General features: G+C 39.3%; 2 protein-coding genes across 11 annotated transcripts in view; both read right to left on the bottom strand.

Annotated features, from left to right (window-relative positions):
* GOLGB1 (golgin B1) overlaps positions 1 to 1,383 on the bottom strand; it is a 97,776-nt gene extending 96,393 nt beyond the window's left edge. For all 6 annotated transcript variants that reach the window (XM_045812719.2, XM_045812722.2, XM_087861597.1 and 3 more), the window contains exon 1: positions 1,235 to 1,383. The gene's annotated coding sequence lies outside the window, so the exon portion shown is untranslated. The remainder of the gene's footprint in view (positions 1 to 1,234) is intronic.
* A 10,022-nt stretch (positions 1,384 to 11,405) lies between these two features.
* Positions 11,406 to 21,777, bottom strand: part of IQCB1 (IQ motif containing B1) — a 67,857-nt gene continuing 57,485 nt past the window's right edge. For 3 of the 5 annotated variants that reach the window (XM_045812528.2, XM_087861595.1, XM_045812529.2), the window contains 2 exons: positions 21,617 to 21,773; positions 20,163 to 20,751 (listed from right to left, as the gene is read on the bottom strand). In XM_045812528.2, coding sequence (XP_045668484.1) covers positions 20,522 to 20,751; positions 21,617 to 21,773 — 387 coding nt within the window. In that variant the 3' untranslated portion in view covers positions 20,163 to 20,521. Of the gene's footprint in view, positions 12,195 to 12,379; positions 13,763 to 20,162; positions 20,752 to 21,616; positions 21,774 to 21,777 lie in introns of those variants that run through there. The other 2 variants (XR_006782434.2, XM_045812531.2) reach the window with 2 other exon arrangements.

The following is a 21,777-nucleotide window of genomic DNA, read 5'->3' as shown; positions in this document are numbered from 1 at the left end:
CTGATAAGGTGTGCAAAAATGTTTGGGAACTACTGATATGGTCAAACAAATGTAATGCAGTGAAAAGGAAAGCATTAGATGTTCATTCCATGGTCCAGGGATGAAAAGTAAAAGCTGTGAAACTATCAGTGTATAATGTTTGCAACTTTTTAGTTCTCTTCAACTTCTTCCTATATGTATTCCAGGACCAAATCCTGCCATTTCCAGGTTAACATTTACTGGGTTTGACTATTCATGGTCATTCTGACCATACAAATTTAATTACTTCATGTTTCTGGAAAGGCCTCCGAGCCTTTCTGTAAGGAGTACTCCACTGCCATCTTGCAAAGAACTGTTAAGATTCTTTAAAAGCTTGGAAAGCTTCCAACTATCCAAAAGTGAAAGTACTTATCCAGTGACTTTAAATATCTCTGTTCTACTCTTAAACCGTCCTTTTCCCATAGACCAACTGGAACTCTTTACATAAGTCAGACAAATATATTCCTCATTTTTCAAGGGACTCACCCTTGCCATTCCCCTACATAGCACTCGGGTTAAGCAGATAAATATCCTGCACACCATCAAATCAAGTTCTTTTTCCTCCAGAACTTTCTTCAGGATTCCCTTTCCTCTGTCTGCCTGCCCACCTCTGATACCTGGGATTTTAGTGTTGATGGCATCGCCAAGAACATTCCTCTCTCCGAATCTCACCAGCAATTCATTAGCAGGATCGTTTGACAGGCCCCCTTTTTGTGTTATAACTCCACTGTTTCTGGGCTCTACGCCTTCAGGAGCTTTGATTCCTTTGGGTCCCGCCTCCCTTTCCGGACACTAAGTTTGTTTAGAGCCTGTGCGCAGGGGCCGGGCAGGTTCTCTCCGACGTCAGCTACTGCGTACCTAGGGCGGCCTGAGCAGGCCGCTCAGGGAACAAGGCCGAGCGGACAGGTCTGACCCGATAGACCTCTACGTCGCTCCTGGAGAAGAAACGTCCTGAGCAGGGGCAGACTGGGCATATGTGCCCCGAGGCCGCGCAGGAAGACTCCGAAGCCCTTCGACGGGACCAGCTTGCTTGTGAGCAACTAGAACTAGGCCTGGTAAGTGAAGGGAGGCGTGTGTAGGGCCGGATCCCGGACTGAATCAGGAAGAGGAGGGGCAGGGAGGGGACCCGAGTGTGGCCGCTTCGGCAGCCCCTGCGCAGGGGGTGACCGTTAAAAGACTCAAGGAAGGGAGAAGTTGGGGAGTATCCCTCACTCACCTGGAAGAGGCTGCGGCCGGAGGCACCAGCTGCTCCCCTCCCAAATTTAAGCCACGTCAGCTCGGGAATCCCGTCCGCGACACCTACCACCGCCGTGCCCCGTCAAGGGACTCAACCACTCGCAGTTGGGACGGAAGATGGGATTAGGACGCGAACCAATCCGGGCTATCGGCAGAGCGTTACCAGGGAAACCAGGCACGCCTTGTTTGTAACTAACCCATCAACAATGACGGAAACCAATCAACGCCGGGAAATTCTCGGCTTCCTCAAAGAAAGAGCCAATGGTCTCTAAACAGTGGAGGAGGGGCGGAGTCAGACGTGAGCAAGTGTTCCGGAAGGAGATCGGCGGAAGAACCGGAAATGCCGGGAGGGCGGGCCTTCTGCGGTGGGTCAGGTGTTAAACAGTGTGGAGGGATACGGGTTTTGCTCTTAAAATCGTAAAATATTAAGAGCCCGAAAGTAGGTAGCTCATATGATTTTTTCATTTTACTGATGAAAAATGAGAACCGGATTAAAGTCACCCAAAGACAAATAGCGATTAGAACTCGGACTAGAACCTGGCGGCTTTATGAAAGAGAATCAGAGATGTCTCTAAGGACATGAGTGAGAGAATAGTGACTACTACTAGAAATGAGGAAGTGGCGTTTGAGCTGGGACTTAAGCAAAAGGTGAGACTTAGGGCCCAGGTCTGGAATGGGAGTCAGTGAGAAGCTCCAGTAAGAGTCACCGAAATCAGGCATGCTCTCCCTAAGGCCTAAGGAAAGGGTGGGGAAAGCCAGCTCCCTTGACTTCGGGCACTCTTGACAATAAGACTGTTAGTTTGAATTTATTGCTGGCCCACTATATGCATCCTCACCCTAATGCTTACGTAACTCTTTGAGAGTCAAACATCAGTAACTCTTTGAGATTCAAACATCAGTTCATTAAGGCCTTCGCTGGCTACTCACCTTTTCATAGCAGTCCCCTGCATGCACCATACCCTTTCTCTGCTTATTTTTTCCCTAAGCACTTTGCCATCTTTATTTCATTTATCTTAATTTTCTCTCTCCTCACTAAATTATTACTTCCTAAAGACGGGAATTTTTGTCTCTCCATCTCAGCTGTACCTCCAGTTCCAAGAACAGTATACAGTAGAGCACTCAGTATCTTTTGAATCCATGAAGTACATATGATTATCACCATCTTATATTGGACACAATAAGGCTTGAAAAGATTAAGTAATTTGAATAAATTCACATAATGAGGGGCAGAGCCAGGATTTGAAGTTACTATCAAATGCCAAAGCTGCGTACTTCATCAGTACATTATATTCTCATATCCTTGATTGTATCCACCCAGCAAAGCCTGGATCAGGGCAACCACCAGTCTTCACTCCTACCTTTGGAGTGCAGAATGCTAGAGGAGAAAATGTGACATCGGGGAGATGGTTACTTCTATACATTCAGTTTCCAACTTCACTCCATCCTCAGCACACTCCCAAATCTTTGATGTGTATTCAGCTTCCTCTCCATTTCCCACAACAGTTATTCAAAGCTTTAACACCCTCTTCACATTCCCAGCAGATGAACTTAACTTTTATCTCAGAGAAAACAGAAACCATCTGCTTGGAGCCTATTGAGTTACTCCCTTACACAAACATTGTCTTTCTCCATACTTCCTTATTTCCACATTCAGGCTTAGAAAAGATCTTCCAGTTTTAACATAATGAAATTTTCTTATGGGAGAAGAGATTAGAAAATTGTCTGTATAGTAAGTAGGTCTTAGGGCCATGCCTTTCATTCTTGGGTAAGCACAGACTGGTCATTCAGTGAGAATTACAGTGAACACTAGGCAAATGAAGGAATAATAATACTGGATGGAGGTTAAAGGGCTGAACTGAGGTTTTTTTCAAAGGGTACTGAAAGACTGGAAATAATTTAGAATGCAATTTAATGGAAGCAGCTTAGGCCCTGAGAGAGGGATTAAGATAACAAAAGATAACTAGGAGTTGACCCATCAGATAAGAAGGAAAAGAGCAGCGGAGGCAAGTGGAGCAACATGTGCATGGACTGTTTGAGGAATGACATGAGTAATATGAACAGTTAGACAAGAAGTAGGTCATGAGGTGGTGTGTGATATTTTATGGTAAGGGGTTTAGATATTATTCTGAACTCTAGAGAAGTTAGGGACTGCAGAAATCACAGAAGCTTATCATCACTCAGTTGTCCCTTACAGAGTGGCCATTCCTCAATTAAGAGTTCAGTGACAACAGTTTGGGGGACAGGAAATGTCACATCCTCTCTGATTTACTATTGCCCAATTCCCTCTTGGTCTTCTTTTTTCCAGTTCTTTCCTCCTCATTCTCACCTTACCTTATGCCAAATACAAACTTATCCCAAAACTTTCATACAGCCTTATTTATTAATATATTCTTCATACCTAAGGTTATATCTTCAACAGAGTACATGTTCAATAAATAATTGTTAAACGAACATGTTCAAATTCATAGGAATTTGATGTATAACTATGCCAATAAATCTTAAAATCTGAAAGAAATAAAAATTTCTTGAGAAATATAGGATATATAAATATATTTTAAAAATATAAATCACACAATTATATCAATCAATGAAGAAAAAATATGACAAAATTCAACAGCCATTCATAAAAAAAAACCTTCAGAAAACTAGGAATAGAAGGGAACTGCCTCAACCTGATAGAGAACATCTACAAAAAACCCACAGCTAACATCATTCTTACTGGTAAAAAACAATATATTTTTTTCCCTAAGATTGGGAACAAGGCAAGGGCTTCCTCTCTCACCACTCCTAGTCAACATTTTACTGGAATTCCTATCTAATGTAAGACAAGATATACAGATTGGGGAGAAATAAAACTGCCTTTGTTTGCAGAACATGATTATCTATGTAGAAAAATCCCTAATAAACTAAGAAACAAAAAATAAAAAGCAACAACAACAAAAACCCACACATGGAACTAATAAGCAATTATAGTAAGGTTGCAGGATAAAAGGTTAATGTACAAGAATCAATTGCTTTTCTATATACTAGTAATGAACAACTGGAATTTGAAATTAAAAACAATGCTGTATATTAGCACCAAAAGAAAGAAAGACACATAAATCTAACAAAACACGTACAGGATCTATATGAGAGAAACCATAAAACTCTGATGAAAGAAATAAAATATCTAAATAAGTAGAAATATCATATTCATGGATAAGAACAGTAAAATTGATCACAGATTCAACATGATCCAAACTAAAATCCCACCAAGTTATTTTATGAATATCAAAAAAACTAATTCTTAAGTTTATATGGGAAGAAAAATCTGCAATAAACAACAGAGTACAGAATAAAGGAGAAGTTGGAGGAGACATGGGCGGGAGAAGAAGGAGGAGGACAAAGTTGGGGGACTGACACTAGCTGACTTCAAGACTTACTATAAAGCTATAGTAATCAAGACAGTGCGGTAATGGAGAAAGATCAACAGAACAGAATAGAGAGCCCGAAAATAGACCCACACAAATATAGCCAACTGAGCTTTGATGAAGGAGCAAAGGCAATTCAATGGAGAAATGTCTTTTCAACAAACGGTGCTGGAACAATTAGAAACCCATATGCAGAAAATGAATATATACACAGACTTACACCTTTCACAAAAATTAACTCAAATGGATCACAGACCTAAATGTAAAATGCAAAGCTATAAAAATTTTAGAATATAAGAGAAAATCTAGATGACCTTGGATTTGGCAATGACTTTTTAGATACAACACCAAAAGCATGGTCCATGGGAGGCTGTGTATATGTGTGGGTGAGAGGGGTGATCTGTTAAGTTGGACTTGATTAAAATGAAAATCTTCTGAAAGGCTCTGCTAAGAGAATGAAAAGACAAATGTTGCAGAACACCTATCGGGTAAAGGACTAGTATCCAAAATATACAAAGAACTCCTAAAACTCAACAATAAGAAAACAATCCAATTAAAAAGTGAGCAAAAGATCTAAACAGCAACCTCGCCAAAGAAGATATTTAGATGGAAAATAAGCATGTAAAAAGATGCTGAACATCATATATCACTAGGGAATTGCAAGTTAAAATAACAATGATATATCACCACATACTTATTAGAAACGCAAAAATTCATGGGGCACCTGGGTGGCTCAGTCGTTAAGCGTCTGCCTTCGGCTCATGGCATGATCCCAGGGTCCCAGGATAAAGCCCCGCATCGGGCTCCCTGCTCAGCAGGAAGCCTGCTTCTCCCTCTCCCATTTCCCCTGCTGGTGTTCCCTCTCTCGCTGTGTCTCTCTCTGTCCAATAAATAAATAAAATCTTTTTTAAAAAAAACGCAAAAATTCAAAACACTGGCAACATCAAATGCTCTCAATGATGTGGAGCTGCAGAAACTCTCATTCACTGCTGGTGGGAATGCAAAATGGTACAGCCACTTTGGAAGACAATTTGGCAGTTGTTTTATAAAGTTAAACATAGACTTACCATACTATCCAGCAAACATGCTCCTAAGTATTTACTCATATTGTTGAAAACTTACATCTACACAAAAACTTTCACTTAAATGTTTATAGAAGCTTTATTTATAATTTCCCAAACCTAGAAATAACCAAGATGTCCTTCAATCGGTGAGTGGATAAACTGTGGTACATCCATACAATGGAATATCATTTAGTGATTAAAAAAAAAAAAAAAGGAAACAAGCTATTAAGCCACAAAAAGACATGAGGAAACCTAAATGTGTATTTCTAAGTGAAAGAAGCCAGTCTAAAAATGCTGTTTACTGTATGATCCAACAATATGACAATCTTAAAAATGTAAAACTAGAGATAGTAAAAAGATCAGTGGTTGGCAAGGGTTTGGAGGGGCGGGAAGGAATTAATGGGTGTAGCATAGGGGTATTTTTTAAGGCAGTGAAATTATTCTGTATAATAGGTAATGGTGGCTACATGACATTCCTTTGTCAAAATCGATAGAATTATATAACACAGAGTGAACTTTAATGTAAACTATGAACTTTAGTTAAAAATTATTGATATTTGTTCATCAATTGCAAAAAAAGTACCACACTAATGCAAGATGTTAATAAAAGGAGAGGGGCGCCTGGGTGGCACAGCGGTTAAGCGTCTGCCTTCGGCTCAGGGCGTGATCCTGGCGTTATGGGATCGAGCCCCACATCAGGCTCTTCCGCTATGAGCCTGCTTCTTCCTCTCCCACTCCCCCTGCTTGTGTTCCCTCTCTCGCTGGCTGTCTCTATCTCTGTTGAATAAATAAATAAAATCTTTAAAAAAATAAAAATAAAAAAATAAAAGGAGAAACTGTTGGGTGTGGGAAGATAGGGGGTGAGTATATGAAACTATATATCTGCTCGATTTTTTCTGTACATCTAAAATTACTAAAAATAAAGGAGTGTGTGTGTGCATGTACACATATTACCGAATTTGACTAAAAAAGTAGAAAACCCTGACAGTCCATTACCATAGAGAAAAAATTGAGAAGTTGTTAATTTTTCTTGAAATAAGTATACTTTTCAGCCCAGACAGTTTTACAGGGAAATGCTTCTGGGATTTTCAATGAATGGATACTTCCTATGCTAGATAGTCAACACAGAGTGTAGAAACAGGATGCTTCCTAGCTAATTTTTTAAAACTAGCATAATTCATATATATGTATATATATATATATATATATATATATATATATATATATATATATACACACAATGGAATATCACTCAATCATAAAAAAGAATGTGATCTTGCCATTTGTGATAACATGGATAGACCTAGAGGGTATCATGCTAAGTGAAATAAATCAGAGAAAGCTAAACACTGTATGAGTTCAATTGTATGTGGAATCTAAAAAACAAAATAAATGAACAAACAAACAAAAAGCAGAAACAGACCCACAAATACAGAGAACAAACTGAGGAGGAGAAGGGTTGGGAGGAGGTGGGCAGAATGGATGCAGGGGAGTAGGAGGTACAGGCTTCCAGTTATGGAATGAATAATTCATGGGGATAAAATGTCCAGCATAGGGAATATAGTCAATGGTATTGTAATAGTGTTGTATGGTGGTGACAGATGGTGACTAGTGGTGAGCACAGCATAACATGTAGAATTGTTGAATCACTATGTTGTATACCTGAAACTAATGTAACATTCTGTGTCAACTACACTTCAAGTAAAAAAAACAAAACCAAAACAAACAAACAAAAAACCACACACACACACACACACACACACACACACACACACAAACTAGTATAATCCAGTTAACTAGGCTTTTCAAAAGTCTCTAGTTTAATTATTATTATCTTTGTTATTACTACTTCTCTTTCTCCATATTTATTCTAGCTGAAGCTACTATTTACAAACATAAAAGTGCTAGATGACAGGCTATTTTCAAGGGAGTTTCATGGGGCCTTTGAAGAGAAAGAGGGTCAAAGCCAAGGTGGGCAATCAAGTGCTGGTCCAAAAGCAAGGCCACTGGAACTAAAAGCCCCGTTAGAGCCACAGAGCCAGGACAGCCCTTCCAGAGGCCAACATGAGCCAGTGTTTAGAACATTTTCTGCAGTCTCTCCAAGATCTTCTAATTGAGGCCATATAGCAAGAGAATGTTGCTGAGTACCAACTGCAGCTGTTGAGGGCGGAGGCACTCAGCAGCCTGCATCAACAGCTGAAACTGCTCCTTGATGATGTGCAAATCTACCACATAGTTAGTCTCTGTGAGTTATATTTAAATACAGTCATCAAATAAAATCCTCATTAATCAGGATTCCGTAGGGATGAAGTAAAGTCTAAATTACGAGATTTGAATTTTGTCTGAAAATATCTGCTTATACTTCCCCTGCAGAGCACTGGGTCCTTATTGATTATATTCCCCTACATTGGCAAAAATCCCAGAAGGATCCAGAGCATACTGAACACCCATACTCAAAACCTAAGAAAAGATAATTCCTCTGAATTCCCTGGCACTCATAGGTAATGAGTCATGGGTGTCTCCTCTGGGAAGTACAGATATACCTGTTCATGCTTCAGTGTCCATTTTTTTTTAATACAACCTGCCTGCCTGCAGACTGCATCTGCAGCAGATGGGAACTGGTGTCCCACCTATGCTGAGGACAGAGGACTTGCTCCTCTGTAAAATGCTTGGCATCTGTTCTGGTATCCCAAGGAGGCCGATATGACATGACATAGATTTCAGACCATTTGTCTCCATATCATTGTCAGTAGTCATTCTTCATACAACTTCACACAAATTGAATCCTAGCAACAGATGCCAGAGACAGCTCTCTATGGGAATTGGGACTTTTGTTCTCCTGACTTTCCTCCTGGGAATGTTGGCACTCCTGACTAGACATGAGACCCTGGAGAGACCGAGCTGGCTTTGGGAAAACTAAGATCTGATGAATTTGTTTCATCCTCTGTACTCCTTAAAACTTGGAATGTATACCAACCCTTAATATGTATTTTCTTGCCCAACCTCAGGCTCTGGTCTCCACAGGTCTTTGCATATCATTTATCTTTGAGAATGGAAGAGATTGAGATTTGGGACCTGTTCTATCTGTGGAGCTGCAGGTAACTTCTTGCTCCTGCTGGATGAGCTCTGAGATGGGGAGCAAGGATGGCAGGTTGGGTCTTGGAAGGCCTGTAAGTGTAGAATGAGCTGGTGTTCTGGTTCCAGTCTTCTCAGAGACATCAGAGATGCCTGAGGGATGCAGAAGCTTGCCAATTTCTTTTCCTACCCTGAGGTTAAGGTCCCAATGCCTATCTGTCAGCTCTAGCTAAGCATCTTCAACCAGTACCAGTTTGCCCAAAAGTGGGCAGAAACAAGCAGGAACCCTGCAGGAACCCTGGCACATGGAAGAGCAGGAGAGAGAAAGAGGCCAGGCATCCTTACCCTGGAGATGGCAAAGGTTGTCTCCCAGCCCTAGTCTGGCTGGGAGCTGCTCCTTGAACAGCTGAGGAAATGATCACTGTTAAAATGCCCATTGTGCCTCCAGGGTCCAGAGATACTAGAACATTTTGACTCAAAGGCCTGAAAAGGCCAGGCTCCGGAAGAATTGACTGAGGCTTCTTCTAACTTTAAGAGTATTCCCCCACATAATCAGGAGGCTCTGGGTACTTCATGGAACATGTGGTGCCAGGCAGAAAACCTTAAAAGACCTGGTAGGCAAAGCATGGGGAATGGCTCAAAGTGGGCTTGTTCTCTCCAGGTGATGAAGTCATGGTATTTTGTCGAGGAGGAGCAGCATTCATGCCACAAGAACTCAGATACCAATCCTATATGAATTGTTATTGAGCATTTACAAATATATGAGGAAGTCATATGGGGGGAAATTGTGACTTTTTCATCCTGAGGCACCTAGAGCCAAGGGCACGAGGAATCTGAAATCAAAGTGCAGAAAATTCCTAGGAGGTGTAATCACAAAGCTCTTATTCAACACTCATTCAACAAATATTTACTAAGTACAGACCATGTGCCAGGCAGGAACTGATATGGCTTATTTTTGATCTAGGATCTAAGAAAAAATTTCAGGCCACTAAGCAAGCTTTGTGATGTGGGCTTCTCCAAGCCATCAGTTTGAGGAATCTTCTTATCATGTACCTTAGGGAATGTAGCAGGGCCCACTTTTGGAGAATTCCCAAATACTATAAAATTTCCTCAGGATACAGCTATACTTAATGCATTATGTTAACACAAAAAGGCCACTGGAACTCAAGTTACATATCAAACTGACATCTCTGAGATGTTTCCTAGGTACTTTCAAGGACTCTATCACTAAAGCATCACCTTGATTAACAAGGCACCCCACCATTGCAGATATAACTAATAAATGTGAAGATTTGCATATACAGCAATATTGCTAGAAAGTTTATGGACTTCCTAATTATCTCTAAATTGTCCTAGGTGTGTCCTACTCAATAAACTCCCCCTTGATTTTTTATCAGATTTCTTTAACAATTAAGAGATTTTATCCATTTACTACTTTACAGTACTAAGCACACTGTTTAGGAAGGTGTATTCAATCCGGAACCAAAATCAAGCTATTAAGAAGTTTTGTATAAACAGCAATTAACAGCCTCCCTTCTGATCCTTGAAGGAAATGCAACCCTAGCCTCTGTCTCCTGCCTTATTTCTCTCAGTGCTCAAGATTACCAACCTTCTCATTCACTTTCCTTGCATACATTTTAATTAGGCCGACAGGCAAAAGAAACACAGACTGATTAATATGAATGAAGGATTTGGCTGCATAATTTATAGACCCAGTAATAAGACACCTCACAGGACTCCCGTGGGGACACAGGTGTTGAGTCTGCTCCCTGGGAGACTCTTTTCCATTAAGATATTGACTTCCTCTTTATGCCTGTGTAGTGCTGAGAGTTGCACATTCTAGAGAGCTTGAGCCAACTCTCTTGTCTTCCCTGTGCTGTATGGGCATTCTATGAAACTAACGTATTCATTCCGTATTTACTACTTGAATTTTATTTACTTTGATTAATCTTTCTATTCTGCTTATTATTTATTCTTGAGAGTATGTTACATTACAGGGCACTTAAAATTGCTTGGATTTCCTAATGGCAAGGTAAGTCCATGTGTGCTAAATAAATCTAGACTCAATAAATTGTTACCGAGTGCCTCCTTCACAATAAATTGGTTGAATAGACGTTTTTTATATTCCCTCTACCTGGAACCTATCCTTCTACTCCAACTGGTCAGTTCATTCTTCAATTCATTTTCAGAGGATTCTTCTGGTCATCTCCCAGACTAAATTAATGACTCTCATATACACATCACTCCCTGCAAAATAATCACCCTCATACTCAATCATTTACTTATTTAATGTTATCTCTACACAAGCTCCATTTCCAGATACTGTATCTGTCTTTTCCATTTAGCACAGCCTCTTTTATATCATAAATGCTTAAAGGTATTCATTGAGTGAATAGCTGCATCTTAGAGTTAAACATCTGACGTAACAGGTAGCCAAATACTGAGAACTCAGTTATTTAACAATTGCTAATTGAGCACTTCAATGTGCATCATGCATAGTGGAGAGACTAAAAACTATATATAAGGAACCATTCTATAAGCTCTCAAGAGGGCTTCAATCAGTGGATGGGCCATTTTCATGCATAGCTGCTTTTGAACGTCCTTTTTTTTTTTTTAAGATTTTATTTATTTATTTAACAGAGAGAAACAGCCAGTGAGAGAGGGAACACAAGCAGTGGGAGAGAAAGAAGCAGGCTCCCAGCGGAGCAGGGAGCCCGATGCCGATGCCGGGCTAGATCCCAGAACCCCAGGATCACGCCCTGAGCTGAAGGCAGACGCTTAATGACTGAGCCACTCAGGCGCCCCTGAATGTCCTAGTTTTTAATGTCTTGCTTCCAAAAAGGAAAAAGAAAAAAAAAAATGAGGGGAGGGTAAAAAGGGGCGCCATCCCTTTAAATCCCCTGTAAGTCACTTCAGCCAGAGGGGGAGTGACTTGAAACAATGGAGGTAGGTAAAACAACAATGGCCACCCTATTTTTTTGTCTGCATCTCTGCAGCAATCATTGACCAAAGCACAGATCACCAGTATTTGGAGGACAGGGTCCTTCTTGCTCACCCTGGCTTAGACAAATTGTATACAAGCTGCTCCAGAAACATGCAAAGCTACCTGCTAGGATGCCAGGGTGGGGAGCAGAGGTGGAGGATATAGTAGCTGCTCTTGTGCTTAGAACTGAAACTGACTAAAATTAACTGCAATTTATCTTCCAAACCTCCCCCTAAAAGCTGCAAACCTTCCATAGACTCAGGAGTTCCAAAATAGTCATATGACACATATTCTACCAGTGCAATTGTTGTCTAGGTGAGTGGACAGATTCCGGGTGCTTACTACTCCAACATCTTTTTTGAATCCTCTGTATATAATTTATTTTTATGGTACAACTTCATAATATTCCTGAAAAATATAACAATCAGCTTTGGTTAAAAACCAGTAAGAGCTGGCTCTAGTAAACTGCTATTTATTTCTCTTGATGTTTACCATATTAGAATTACAACATAATAAAACAAAGAATTAAAACATAAATATTAAAAATACTTATTTACTGATGCATTAAAAAGTAATAATAATAAATTATTATATGTTAACAGAAGTTTTGAAGAAAGGAAGGGCACTTTTTTTCCAAAGCTCTTTAATATCTGGCTTAAGAGAAGAAAATTGGATTCTCATATCTGCTTCTGTATTCAATCTGTTGTGATATGTTGTTTTGCTCAAAGCATTTGAAGAAAATACAGCCTCAGGTAATTAGAAAATAGAGGAACATTTTAATAGCCTATGCAGAAAATTGTGGATATTCTTTCTATACCAAACCTCAACAAGTAGTAGTTTCTCAACTGTGGCTGCAATTAGAATCACTCAAAGGGCTTTTAAAAAACATTAATGGTTGGTATTCACCCTAGGATAATTAAATTAGAGGTGGGCCACAGCAATTGAATTTTTAAAAGCGCCTAGGTCTACGCTTCCTAAAATTTAATGTAAATATGAATTACCTAAGGATTTTATTCAAATGCAGATTCTGATTTCATAGATCTGGAGTAGCATCTGAAATTTGCCTTCTGACAGCCCCCACCTGATGCCAGTGCTGGGACCCATGGGCCACACTTTCACTAGCAAGGCTCTGGTGATTCTTACAGGCAACCAGGGCTAAGAACTCAGGCAAAGAAAAGCTTGCTAAACATTAATTATTGATTAAGATTTGCTGTAAGAAAATGCAAAACAATCAAGAAGAGAAAACTAGAGACTGAGGAGGGGAGAAAGCCCTGACAACACTCTGGAACTCTCATTACTGCTGGAGAGTGGGGAGTAGAGTCTATTTTATAATTAACAGTGAGTTAATAAAAGCAAAGTGTTCTTTCCAAAATGTTTATGTAAAAGCTTGGAATCTCTCTCGACAACACTGTGGTAGATGCGTAGCTATGACCTATGTAGGCCCATATGCTAGATCAGGGCAGAACCAGACTTTTGAGTCCATGGCCCAAATTGAATATAAAGCTATTTTAAAGGATGTAAAGAGAAAACTGGATTGAGTTAACCAGAATTTAACATTCCAAACCTGAGAAAAGATCTCTTTGTCAAATTCAGAATTAAACATTAAAGTATCACAAAACTTTTTCAGCCATTGAATTCTTAACTCTGAGTACTTCTGATCAAACACTTGGTAGATCCATAGGTTTTTCTCCAGTCTAACTTTTTTCTCCTCTAAACTCTTATTCACATTCTTAGGCCAAGCTCCCAATTTTCCAATCCCTTTACTTACAGAGAGTTGATCAGGCTTCCTTTCTCCTGTCTCTGAATCTGAAACACTTTTTTTATACTATTATCATGCTGTGTCATCATTTTCTCCTCTTTCTCTCTCCAGACAAAGAGCTCTTGAGAGAATTTTGTTTCTTTCTTTGAATCCCCAGCACCTGGCACAGTCACTGGTACAGATAGGTAAGGTACTCCAAAATATCTGAGGATATATGCTGAAATTAAGAAATATTAGAGAATTAAAAAAGAAAGAAAGAAAAAAATATTGGAGAGTCTATAGAGAATAGCCAATAAAAATGAAAACAGTATTTATGAGAAAAGGGGGGAAAAGAACTAGCATTGCATAACCTAAAGAAGAAAAATTAATGAGGCATTTACCTGTTCCCCAGTACAGTCTATAATGAATTATAAACAAAAAGATGCCGACCCTGAAGGAATTTTTCGGGTTTTCTTAACACATGTAAAAATTCACCAAATTGTACATTATTTTTTTTAAAGATTTTTTTATTTATTTGACAGAGATAGAGACAGCCAGCAAGAGAAGGAACACAAGCAGGGGGAGTGGGAGAGGAAGAAGCAGGCTCATAGTGGAGGAGCCTGATGTGGGGCTCGATCCCAGAACGCCGGGATCATGCCCCGAGCCGAAGGCAGACGCTTAATGACTGAGCCACCCAGGCGCCCCACCAAATTGTACATTATTAACACACTTTATATAAGCTATCTTTTATGAAAGGGAGGGAAGGAAGGAAGGAAGGAAGGAAGGAAGGAAGGAAGGAAGGAAGGAAAAGAAGGAAGAGAAGGAAAGGGAAGGAAGAAGAAAAAGAAAATCCAGCCAACCAAGGAGGTGAATCAAAATACTCAGTAACTGATACATAATGGTTGGGGCGCCTGGGTGGCAAGCGGTTAAGCGTCTGCCTTTGGCTCAGGGCGTGATCCCGGCGTTATGGGATGGAGCCCCACATCAGGCTCCTCCGCCATGAGCCTGCTTCTTCCTCTCCCACTCTCCCTGCTTGTGTTCCCTCTTTCGCTGGCTCTCTCTCTCTCTGTCAAATAAATAAAATCTTTAAAAAAAAAAACTGATACATAATGGTTAAACACTGATAGTCTTAGCATTAAATCTATTTCAATATAAAATGGAAATTTAACCACGTGGAGGCTAAAGTAATAAAACAGAACACAATGTTATTAGAATTTAAAAATAAGTAAAACTAACAAAAACTTAAAGGAAGAAAGGAAGAAACCATAAAAGTGTGCCAATATCTTTATCTTCTATAGCAGAGTCAGTAGATACTGTCAAAACTGAAGCGTGTAATTAAACAAAGATTCCAGGAAAAATTGCTGTCCTGTTGTTTCCACATTTACCCGAAGAATTAAACCAGAGAATAGATTTTTGAATGCTATTGAGTTCAATTAGATGTTAAGAACTACATTATTGAAATCAAAATTAGTTGAGGACTACCTTTTCTGTAAAATTAAGATTGGAAATAATTTGCACGTTAGATATTTTAAAGGTTGGATAACTGTCTGAAGTTTAAAAATGAGACCAGAGGAGCTTTAAGGCCATTATAACCTATTTGTTTGTGTGTGTCAGAAAGGAGAGTAACTGAAACCTGGGTCCTCTCAGCTCTTCTGCAGCCCAACTCCTATCCATAGGCTCTAGTATCTACCCCACCTCTGACAGCAAATTAATGGAAAAGAATAGAACTGGCCCACCAGGATAGCCCCCATCTCCAGACCCTCAGGGTTAAGATCAAGAGAGAGACAGACAGACAAAGAGACAAACTTTGGGGAAAGACGATAGTAGCCTTTAAAGATAGTAGCCCTACTGGTTGAGGAAGGATGTATAGGGATCTGAATATAAATTTCTGATCTAGTTCACATGTGTTGTCTGGCAGCAAAGGAGACATTGAACACAATAAAGCAAGATGAAGAAAATGAGAACATAGTCTTCTCACATGTACTCACACAATCCCTTTGTACACTCACAGCCTCATGCACACACACCTTAAGTATCCCACACCATTTGCCTACACATTCAGGGACCTCCACTTACACACCTTCCACCTGCCATTCATTCCCTTTCTCCCTGTTTCTGGTTCTGTTACTCAATCATCTCTGCTCACAGAAGAGCAGGACTCCTCTATCCTGCCTCTTGACATCAACAGGAAACCCCTGGCTTTGCCATCACCATGGAAACTTGGGGGCACTGGGAAGTAGATGGAGGAGAGAGACTGGGATAGGCTTTGATTGGCTAGTGATTGTCAAAGCTTGAGGCAGAAAACCCAGCTGGGAAGAGTTAGGATGCATAGAGTGCACAAGACAGGGAAAGAAAGAGATACTTTCCATGCATGTTTCTTTGGCTGGACAATGTGTCAGAAAGAGAGTGGAAATCTGAGCCTGTCAATGTCATTGCCCTGCCCCATACGATTGAGTCCTAGCCCAAGTGTCTGAGCATTCACTCAGTGTCTTTTCATTATAACATTAAAGTGATAGAGTGACTAAAACAAACTCACCGTGTCTTAGTACCTCAGTTTCCCCATGAGAACAAAGGGCATAATCATAGCCAAAAGGAGAATACATGAAATGATAGTCAAGCAAGCTTCTTAAAAAATTCTAGAAAGATGCATAGAACCACAGTGTTGTATGTGAAGTCCCTTCTTCTCCAAACAGATGAACAGAATGTTTCTGTGCAATGCAAGCAAATTCCTCTAGGAATATGAAAGAAATGTGATGGAGGACATCTATTGTGATGTAGGAAATGAGATGGAAGGCAGAAGCTGGGAAGGACACACCATGACCTAGATATTGTCTCATGACATTAAACTGTGGCAATCATTGAATTCACCTCATTTGTTTCCTATGGACTTTCCCTCATCGCTGATGTTCAGTGAAATCAAACCTGTTGTTTCATACATGGTTTGTTTTTGTGTTTTTAGGTGGGGGGGTCAATATGGCACTTGATCTTAGATGGAATGGTGGTTACTTTAAATTACTAAGTTTGGGGGTGGTTTGTGATATAGTAATGAATGATACTGAAATTGATAGCTAGATATGGGATACTGCCATGAAAAAAACCTAGAATACATGGCACTAGCTTTGTGACCAGGCAGCAGGGATAGGCTGGAAAAATTGCAAGGAGACTGGAAAACTGGCAACTTATATTATGTAGCAGTGAAACTATTTATTTATAAACCTGTCACCTGCAAAAACTTGGCAGTGAAAATTTAACAAACTTTTGAATTTAGATAAATGAATTTATCTAAATAAAACTTTCAGAAAAAAATATCCTATGAGGTGAGGATATAAGAAAATAATGAACTAATGAAAGAATAGGCCAGTTTATAAGCATTTAAAGGGAGCTTAGAGGGGCCACGACAGTTTTAAAAAGCATTTCTCATCTCCTGTCTACCCTTTTGGTAAAAGATTCTCAGAGTCAAAACCTAGACGATTTATTTACATTTAATGCATTATTGATATAGTTAGGTTTAAATCTATTTTGCTAGTTGTTTTATGATTCTATTTTAACTGCCCTATCATCTTGTAAGTTATACCTCTTCTTTTATTGTTTCTGTGGTTGCTTTAGGGTTTGCAATGCATATACACAACTCATCATAGTCTACCTAAAAACAATATCTCTTTTCATTTATAATTTTAAAACCTTAACAATTATATTTCCTTCAACTTTTTTTTGGCCTATTACTATCCTACAATTTATTTCTACATATGTTACAACACAAATACATTGTTACTAGGGCACCTGGGTGGCTTTTTTTGGCCTATTACTATCCTACAATTTACTTCTACATATGTTACAACACAAATACATTGTTACTGGGGCACCTGGGTTAAGCTTCTGCCTTCAGCTCAGGTCATGATCCCGGGATCCTGGGATCCAGCCCTGGGTTGGTCTGGTTGGGCTCCCTTCTCAGTGGGGAGTCTGCTTCTCCCTCTGCCCCTCCCCACGCTTGCTTTCTCTCTCTCTCAAGTAAAATAAATAAAACCTTTAAAAAATACATTGTTAATGATTTGACAATTTTACATTGATTAAAAATAAGAAAAACATTTTATATTTTACTTTTATTTTTACTATTTCCTTCATTCTTTCTTTGCGTAGATCTAATTTCTATTTTATATCTTATTCCTTCTGTCTGAATAACTTCCTTTAGCATTTCTTATAGTGTAGGTCCACAGCCAATGAATATAATCAGCTTTGTTTTTATGGGAAAAAATCTTTATTCTGCCTTCGGTTTTTGGAAGATATTCCTGCTGTACATGGAATCTTCAGTTCATAATTTTTTCTTTCAGCATTCTAAAGATGTCATTCCATTGTCTTCTGGCTTATATGGTTTCTGATACGTTTATTGAAAGTCTTACCTTTGTTCCTTGTCACATCATTTTTCCTTTTTCTACGTTATTTTTTCTCTGTTTTCATGATTTTTTCTTTTTGATTTGAAGCAATGTGAGGTGTGTTCAAAAATTTTTATATTATTTTCTGTTATTTATCCTGCTAGGGGTTCTTTGGGATTAGATCTGTGGTTTCATTAATTTGAAAAAAAATTCAAATTAATCTGAGTTCACTGAGGGATTTAGCCAGGAACAAAGGAGCTGGCAGGCAACATTTTCCTCACCCAACCACCCCACCAGCATAACCACATGGCCACCTGCAGGAACTAGCATGGTTCTCTTTTTTTTTTATCTTCAATATACCATAGACTTCAAATTATTTTTTAGCTGCTGTTACCTTGTGCTTAGAGTGGGGTCTGGGGAGCTTGAAGGTTTTCAGTGTCCACTTTTAGCTGTCCCTGTATGCCTTTGCCACAGAGGTTTCTCTCCATGCTGGTGATACACTGCCATTGCTTATTACTTGGTGCTAGGCTAGTTGTTGGGACATGGGTGTTTTGTTGTCCTGATCTAGCCTAAATCTTAAGCAGATCTCTTCTTCCTGTGATTGGAGGTGGGGCTTTCTCAGGGTTCCTATCCTTCTACTCGATGGCAGTCATTATCTGTGGTGGTCTTGGGCAGGCAAGTTGTCTACCCAGCATTAGCAGACATCTGCTTTGTATTGTGTAGGATTTCTGGGGCTAAGATGATTTCTTGTCTCTCTTTCAGGAGGGGAATTTTGTTTCCATATCTCCCTTAGCAACGCTGGATTTCTTTTGGGGTCTGGGGCTACAGTGTTGCCTATCCTACCCCCAGAGACAGAGTTTTTCTTTTTCTTCCTTACATACAGTGTAATTTTCTCTGAGCCTTGAGGTTAAGAGGGCTTATAGCTCCTGCTCTAGCAGCCTAAGGCTTTTAAGAGAAGGGTTTGGGAAAGCAGGCAGGACTTTGATCATGTCACCCAAAGCAGCCTATCATGTTTGCTGGCACCACGAAGGGCGTCTTCTCAGGCCTGCTGCCCTGCTCCCAACCTTTCCTGTGTTTGGTGAAGGTCTGAATTACCTGTCTGAAGCTTCTAGATATTCTAAACTGACATGCTACCCCATACTTGGCCTTTAAGAATTTGTTAAAATTTTAACTGATTTCTTATCCAGCTACCTTTGTCTCCCGTGCTCTCCCAAGATGAAATAGCTCATTTCACAGATACTGAGTCCCATCTCAATTTACTTGGCTGTCTCGAGGCCTCAGCTATCAGACAGGCTGAAGAAAAATTATTTTTGTAGATTATCTGGCATTTTTTTTTAACATGGAAGCAACATTTTCACATAGCTTTCTACATTCTCAGTGAAACCAGAGCTTCCATCTGATTATCACAGATGAATTATATACATTTCTTTCCCAACTATGAATAATAATTACATTAGGATACTAGCTAGAATTTTACTAAATTTTGGAGGACTGGACGTTATACTATTTGGTCTTCCCATCTAGAAATACTGGTATTTTCACTCATTTATACAAAAAGTACCTTCTAGGCTCCTTATGGTAGTGGGTCTATGATTCGTTAATTGTTTTTAACTTAAAATCCATATCGTTACAAATACAAATAGAAGTAGCTTCTGAAAAAAAAAAAAAAAAGCAACAGCTTCTGGTATGAAAACACAATTAAAGATAAATAGGAAAAATCAGAAAGTATTAGGTTGGTACCAAATAAGTATATCAGTACCTAGGATCATAACAGAAGTTAAGCATTATATTTAGCTCTGAGATTCATAAGAGATAAGACAAAGGGAACTGTTGAGTTATATAATTCTCATAGTTTAACAGAATTTTATCTGAGGGATTTTTTCTTGTGCTGAATCCTAGGATTTTTTTTAAATGTAGTTCTTTTAGAAATAACAAGATAAAAAATGAATTCAATCACTGTTTGGTGGGAAATAGTGGAGTACCCTTCAAATGACCATTTCTCTCCCCTTAATAAAGGACAAGCTGGTGATGAGTATTAAGGAGGGCAAGTATTGCATGGTGCACTGGGTGTTGTATGCAAGTAATGAATCATGGAACTCGACATCAAAAACTAGGGATGTACTGTATGGTGACTAACATAATATAATAAAAAAAATTATAAAAAAATAAAAAATAAATAGCATACAAAAAAAAGGACAAGAGCACCGTTCTTATGTTAGCAGAAAAATATGAATTATAAATAATAAATGTGAAAAGCTGAAGTAATTCTAACAAGTTTTTGAGAATAATTGTTGAAAATATTTATTTAGAAAACACCTTTAGTAGGAAAACAGCAAAAACAAAAGAAATACCACATTTCATATAAGCAATAGAATGCCATGCTGAGGTTATTTCCACAATAAAAGTCATACTAATTTGTATGTGTGGCCAGGGATGGTGATGTGGAAAAAGGAAAAGAGAACCTAGTGGTAGAAGACAACTCTTTGCCTACTGACTGCAAATCTTATTTGGAGAGGAATCTCTGGAAAACCATGAGTTAGGATAGTTCTAGTCTACTAGCATGCCAGAGGCAGAACCAATATAATCTCCTGAAATAAAGGATTTGTGTCATTTCTCTGGGTAGCTCCCTAAGGGGGTTTGGTTCCACCAATGAATAAAGTTCCTAATTCTACACTAAACTCATCCTTTGGGACATCAATCTCATCTCCTGTTTCTTCCCCAAGCTTCTTCCACCAAGGTGCTTGTATATGCTTCAGGGTGGTGAGATGGGCCTGCTTGGCCTTGGCTGCCACAGGCCTGGATCTACTTAGGAAGAGCTCAGGTTCTTTCTCTTCTGCCTCCTTCAGACTTGGTGCTTCTGTAGTAAACAGAAAATAAACAGGTGAGTAGAAGAGCTCTGTACCATACAAGTAGGAAACTACAGAGTTGGAACTCTGCTATAGTAGGCAGGGACAGGGTTCCAACTCTGAATCTATTATAATTGCTAGCTATAGATAGCATATGACTATTCACAAGTTGTAGGTGTGGCTGGCAGCAACTGCCCACCCCCCATAATGTGTTTAAAAGAAAAGAATAAAAAAAGGTGTAGATTTTTTTTAGATGATTTGAAGAACATGAATTTTTAAAATATAGCAGAACCCCATCCTATATATGAGCTCAGTTACAGCCACTTATCTATTGAAAAATACAAAATTTTCAAGTCATGGCACTCGATAGAGATCCCCGGCCTTCTCTGCTCTATATATACTAAAAGTGTTTCACAGGTGGACTGAAATACTGTGGCTTCATGGAAGAGATCTCTCACTAAATGTACCTGTGGTTGTGGGGAGCAGATGAATTAACTTTTGTGAAAGCACTTCATTAAAAATTATAAAATGACATGGTAATTACTGTCATCATCTACTTCTAAAATATGATCAAAAGCTTTTGAGACTACACAATAGAATCTGGCTAGTAGGGCTCAGCATCTTTATAATTAATAACTGCTGTCTGAGTTGATACCTATGAAGGACAACAAGGCTGGGAGAAGCAGCCAAAAAGGTTATGGGATCTGCATTATTTGAAAAGATCATGTGATACCATGTTCTGGATCTAGAAATTTCTGAGGACAAGAGATAGGGTAATAAACCATTAAATGGTGTTTTCTTTCTGAAGATTTTGGATGTCACAAAATCTCGCACAGGTTGTTCATTTTAGGAAACAAAAATGGAATGAGCACATACTCATTAACTGTTCAATGTTGGTGCTGATCTGAGCCATCAGAGCCTCCCTGTGCTGCTGGGCTCTCTCTTCTAGGGCCCTGCCCATAAGGTAGTGTTGCAGTTGTTCTTGAGCTTGGGAATGGAGCTCTCTGCTAGTCACATCTGACATCTGAGAGCTCTGG

This window comes from Ursus americanus, chromosome 4 (genome assembly GCF_024610735.1).
Source record: "Ursus americanus isolate L20-20 chromosome 4, mUrsAme1.1.p, whole genome shotgun sequence".
In the NCBI taxonomy this organism is placed as follows: Eukaryota; Metazoa; Chordata; class Mammalia; order Carnivora; family Ursidae; genus Ursus; species Ursus americanus.
Note: the sequence above shows the minus strand (reverse complement) of the source record. Positions and strands in the feature narration are given on the sequence as shown.